Below are 5,454 nucleotides of genomic sequence, written 5' to 3'. Positions count from 1 at the left end.
CTCTTCCTCACGTGGCCACCCAGTGCTGCTTGAATCACGAGTTTGCCCACGCACACGCAAGCTCTTACGATCCAGCCAACCGGCCACCACCACCATGCACCGTCAGTCTTTCATATTCATATTATTATTATTATTACTATTTTTATTATGATTCTCCCTTTTCTCTCTTCTTTCAACCCTTAGAAAATTGCAGTGGACTTTTCTCTACATACATGCTTATTTAATTCCGTTTCTTTGATGATTCTCTCTAGCCCGCCTATAAATACCCATCTCTCCTGTTCGCTGGTCACTGCATTGCTAAACAAGCAACTCATTTATACACATACTTTCAACACACATCGATCGAGAGTTGAGTGACACGAGTAATAGAATTCATTCTTCGTAGATGACCATGATGAATACTACTGGGTCTGGGAATCATCATCATGGGCTTTTGTCCAAGATTGCAACCAACGATGAACATGGAGAGAATTCTCTCTACTTCCATGGCTGGAAGGCCTACGATGATAATCCTTTTCATCTTACCCAGAACCCTAATGGAGTCATCCAAATGGGTCTCGCTGAAAACCAGGTATATATATATATATATATATCACTTATCTTTGAGTTTCTTTAGATGCATTAGTTCTTGGGTTAATTTCAATTCTTTAATTCTTCTTGATGCAGCTATCCTCTGACCTAATCGAAGACTGGATGAAGAAAAACCAAAGAGCATCAATCTGCACCACTGAAGGAGTGCACATGTTCAAGGAAATCGCCAACTTCCAGGATTATCACGGCTTGCCGGAGTTTAGAAATGTAAGATCAGTACTATATATATACCATCATACCTTCTTCTTGTGTTTCCAAAACTGGAAATATATATATATATATATATAGTTGAGGTGTTCTCTGACGATGTACTATATATGTTTGGCTTTTTGAATTCTGTTCTGGTTTTTAGGCTGTAGCTAAGTTCATGGGAAAAGCAAGAGGTGGAAGGGCGGAGTTCGATCCAGAGAGGATAGTGATGGGCGGGGGAGCAACTGGAGCTAATGAACTGTTGATGTTCTGTCTGGCTGATCCCGGCGATGCATTTCTCGTTCCTTCACCTTACTATCCAGCGTAAGTACCATTTATTTTTTTATTATTGCTATAAATTAATTTCTTAAAATGTGCACAACATATATAAATTCATCGACCACTCTTGTTTGTTCTTTCATTAATCTCTTCTCTTGGTTTCTTAATAACTAATTAACATCAAGCAAGATCAGTACCCTTACCATTGCTTTGCCATTATTAAACATGCAAATGCACGTACGATATCAGAACTATATAATATAGATCGGCATCGCAACAATCATGCCACGCCAAATTTTTACTGAAAAACGTGATGAAAAAGTATCATGCAAAGATGTATTATTCTCTCTATATAAATTATTTTCTTTAAAAATATATATGATAAAGACGTTACCATGGAAAGCCGTAAGTATTATTCTGTATGAAACTTCTATTAAAAAACAGATAACGTCGCAATCGAAAGGAGACCAAGGTGGACAGAATTATATGGGTTGTTGAATACATTAAATTGGTCAACCACGTCTCTTTCTGGAGTTGGTTTAGAAGAAGAAACTACTCGAGCAATTTCTGATACAAAAAGCTCCTTTTTTGAACTTCAAATTCCAGACAGCAGCTGCCAAGAAACTCCCTGCCACAAATTAATTATTAATATAGTTTGTTTTGCCGTAACTGCCCTCCAATCCACGACCTTTATTTAGTCTACAAATTCTGTCCAAGGAGACATAATCTAAGTCCACCTTATGACCACTTCATCCACGTGGAGTCGACTCATTATGCATTAGTCTAGTTATTATCTATCTACCGCCTTAATTAGTGCCCCAATTTTATTTTGTTTGAAATTCCTGGTGAAAATTTTGATTATTTTATGCTGTATAACAGTCAATTAATATCTTAATTTGATACCAATTGTAATAAGATATTTAAATGGCGACCCATCATATAGATAGAGACTTTGATATGGTTTTAAGGAATATATATATATTATTAAAATGTGGAATGCATCCCGTGGGAGAATAAGCCTAGAGTTAGTGCTAATAAAACTGAAAAATGCAAAAGTGTAATAAAAAAGTAGAAAAAGTAGAGTTAAATTCAAAGTTGAACTCTGATACAGGACCAAAAGAACATTGGAAAGACAAACTGGTCAACTTTAGGAACTTGCACAACAAGTAAATTTACATCTGTATTATTATATATGAAACAAATAAAAGAAATCTATATGTATATATATATCCATGTATACAGAAAATTTATATTTAAAATATTTTTATTATTTTTTAAAAATTCTACCTTTTTTTTATCATAAATAAATAAAATTACATCACTGAGACTGAGAGACCGAATAAGAAATCACTAAAATTCAAAGACATGGAGCTTATTTGTGCAACCACTAGCTAGATTAATTACGAATTGGGTGAATATTGTCCTTTTTTCAGTCATCATCACTCACATGCTTGCCTATTTTCGTTCCAGATTTGATCGAGACCTAAGATGGCGAACCGGAGTGAAGCTGCTGCCGGTTGAATGTAAGAGCTCCGACAGCTTCAGAATCACCAGAGAGGCACTGGAAGAGGCGTATGAGAAAGCTTCAGAATCCAACATCAGAGTAAAGGGCTTGATCATAGGAAATCCATCCAATCCACTGGGCACTATCATGGACAGAAACACTCTCAAAAGCTTAGTATCCTTCGTCAACGACAAGAACATCCACTTCGTCTGCGACGAAATCTACGCCGCCACCGTCTTTAAGCAGCCCGAATTCATCAGCGTTTCGGAGATCATCCAGGAAATGGACTGCAACCTAGACTTGATTCATGTCGTTTACAGTTTGTCCAAGGACATGGGGATGCCTGGATTTAGGGTCGGCATCGTTTACTCTTACAACGACAAAGTGGTGACCTCCGCCCGGAAGATGTCGAGCTTCGGCTTGGTTTCGTCCCAGACGCAGCACCTTCTTGCTTCGATGCTCTCTGACGATGAGTTCGTGGAGAGGTTCATCTGCGAGAGCTCGAGAAGGCTGGAAAAGAGGCACAGAATCTTCACGGAAGGGCTGAAGGAAGTGGAGATCAAATGCTTAGAAGGCAACGCCGGCCTGTTTTGCTGGATGGACTTGAGGCCGCTGCTGAAAGAAGCGACTTTCGAGGCCGAAACTGAGCTCTGGAAACTGATAATCAACCAAGTGAAGCTGAATGTCTCGCCAGGCTCGTCGTTCCATTGCTCGGAGCCGGGCTGGTTCAGAGTCTGCTTCGCAAACATGGACGACGAGACGGTGCAAGTGGCGCTGCAGAGAATCCGGACGTTCGTGAATGAGAAGAAGGGGACCGGAAAGGCGGCGCCGGAGAAGAAGAAGAAGCAGTGGCAGAAGAACCTCCGGCTGAGCTTCTCGTCGGGACGAATATACGAGGATGGCTGCCTTTCGCCTCACGTGTTGTCGCCTCACTCCTCTATGCTTCGAGCTCAAACTTGATTCAATATATTGCTACAATTTCTCTTCTCTTTTCTTTTTGGGGGGTTATAATAATTAACTCGTCTGCGCAAGCGCTGCCGTTAACGTTTGGCAGTTAATTAGGAAAAGGGAAGGGGAAGTTGGTTTATTCTTTAGTTCGGTAATTTGTATCATCTCTGCATGCATGCCTGGCCAATCCATTCTAATCATGCATGCATGTTGTTTGTTCATCTTAATTATTAAGCAAATTTCTTAGTGGAAATGAATGAATGAAGTTCTCTTGTGTTGTGTGCAGTATCAGATCATATCAGACCCCATCTCCTATTTAATTTTCCACCTTCATGGATATATTGAAGTCCTAATTAATTTCCAAAACTCTTATGTAAAACTTTTTATTACTTAATTAATACTATCATTGAAGTAATTAACATTTATGTGTTCAAATTACTTTTATTAATGAATTAATTATACAATTACCGGGATTGGAATAAAAATATTATTAATGTTCATAAAAAAAGTTCCAAATTATTTGATATAAATTCACACATCATCATTTCAATATAGTAAAAAAACAAACCGAAGTCTGAACTTACCTGATATATAAGCCTCCTAGAGGCAGCAAAAAAAAAAAGAAAAGTAAATCCAGAGTGACAATGGAGAATTGTCAGACCAGCGGATTCAACTCAAGCTTTGCCAGAATCTCTCTTTTAATTAAGCCATTAGCCATGCACATGACATGCATTTATTATACATTTCTCTTTTAAGCTTTGCTTGTTCATGTGCCACTTGCAAGGAAAACTCAATAACATGTTGGGGTTTAAGAAAAGAGATGCACAAATTAAAGATCATTTAGAGAGAAAGATAAAAATATATAGAATATACTACTACTTCTTGCAACTCGTGAAGACTCTGTTGGAAGGGAATGAATACTAAGAGAACGAACTCAAGAGATCAGCAAAAGAGAGAACAAGAGAGCTTGTAGACTAGAAAACTTTGAAGACTCTGTTGGAATGGAATGAATACAACTAATGGGGGCCCCTTATTATTTATAACCCTTAATTAGTTGGTGCACAAAAGATGAGAATATCCTCATTAATTCTTACTTACACAAGTTTACGATTAATGTACATCTATAATTCAATTTAAACCATCTATTCTAATCGGATAACTCCTATCACGTCCTATCAAGTCGCCCTATTGGCAAGTCCTTAGAGGGATCAATTCTGCGCGCGCGCGCGGCAGCAGGCAGTTGCATCCTCGAAGCATGTCAAGTCACACATCCTTGACTTGTCCTAGTCACAAGCCTATTGTGTCCAAGTCATCTAGATCTTCAACATAACTCCTATATATTATTGCCACGTGTTGCCTGCGTGGCAAAGTCTCCTTGCCTTAGTCAAATGGCAATCTCCAATTTGGCGAGATATATAACACATGCACCTATATTGTCTCCCTCCTTGTTAATCATATAGTTTTCAATTTGTCATGCATTCATCTTTGAATCCCACATAAGCTAACATTCTGATTGGATCGTCCGGGTCCAATCTCAGTCCTTTTCCTAGGCCCCTTCCCCAAGCCCAATCTCGGCCCTCTTTTCGAGCCTAATCTTGGTACTCCCTCTTGGCCTAACGCTAGCCTACCACGACATCATTGCAACCCCCGTTAGATATCTGTACGACCGCCTCAAATTCCATCCTCATTAATGGCAGATCTCATCCACATTAATGAGAGTTCCGTCGCCACCATGTTACCATCTGGGAACCTCTACCGACGCCGGATAGTCAGTCCCATCACCTACAAACGTACGACGCATACATGCAGGATGGCGTCTTATTATTCTCCTATATCAGCCAGCTCTTCTCAGAGCCAAGGTATGTTTTGACCTCTGACCTACTGATACACTACTTTTTTCTTACTCTCTTACTCACTCGAGTGTGTCCTTGTAGGTGTCAGTC

The 5,454-nt window shown here is 39.3% G+C and overlaps 1 protein-coding gene across 1 annotated transcript; it reads left to right on the top strand.

Moving 5' to 3' along the window:
* The first annotated feature begins 260 nt into the window (after positions 1–260).
* Positions 261–3,785, top strand: LOC127801247 (1-aminocyclopropane-1-carboxylate synthase-like). The gene is made up of 4 exons (XM_052336183.1): positions 261–571; positions 667–798; positions 944–1,104; positions 2,530–3,785. Exons 1-4 carry the CDS (start codon positions 386–388, stop codon positions 3,521–3,523), a joined length of 1,473 nt encoding a protein of 490 aa, XP_052192143.1. The 5' UTR covers positions 261–385; the 3' UTR covers positions 3,524–3,785.
* The last annotated feature ends 1,669 nt before the right edge of the window (positions 3,786–5,454 follow it).

The sequence above is a fragment of the Diospyros lotus genome, chromosome 5 (genome assembly GCF_014633365.1).
Source record: "Diospyros lotus cultivar Yz01 chromosome 5, ASM1463336v1, whole genome shotgun sequence".
In the NCBI taxonomy this organism is placed as follows: domain Eukaryota; kingdom Viridiplantae; phylum Streptophyta; class Magnoliopsida; order Ericales; family Ebenaceae; genus Diospyros; species Diospyros lotus.
This window is presented reverse-complemented; position numbering and strand designations above follow the sequence as displayed.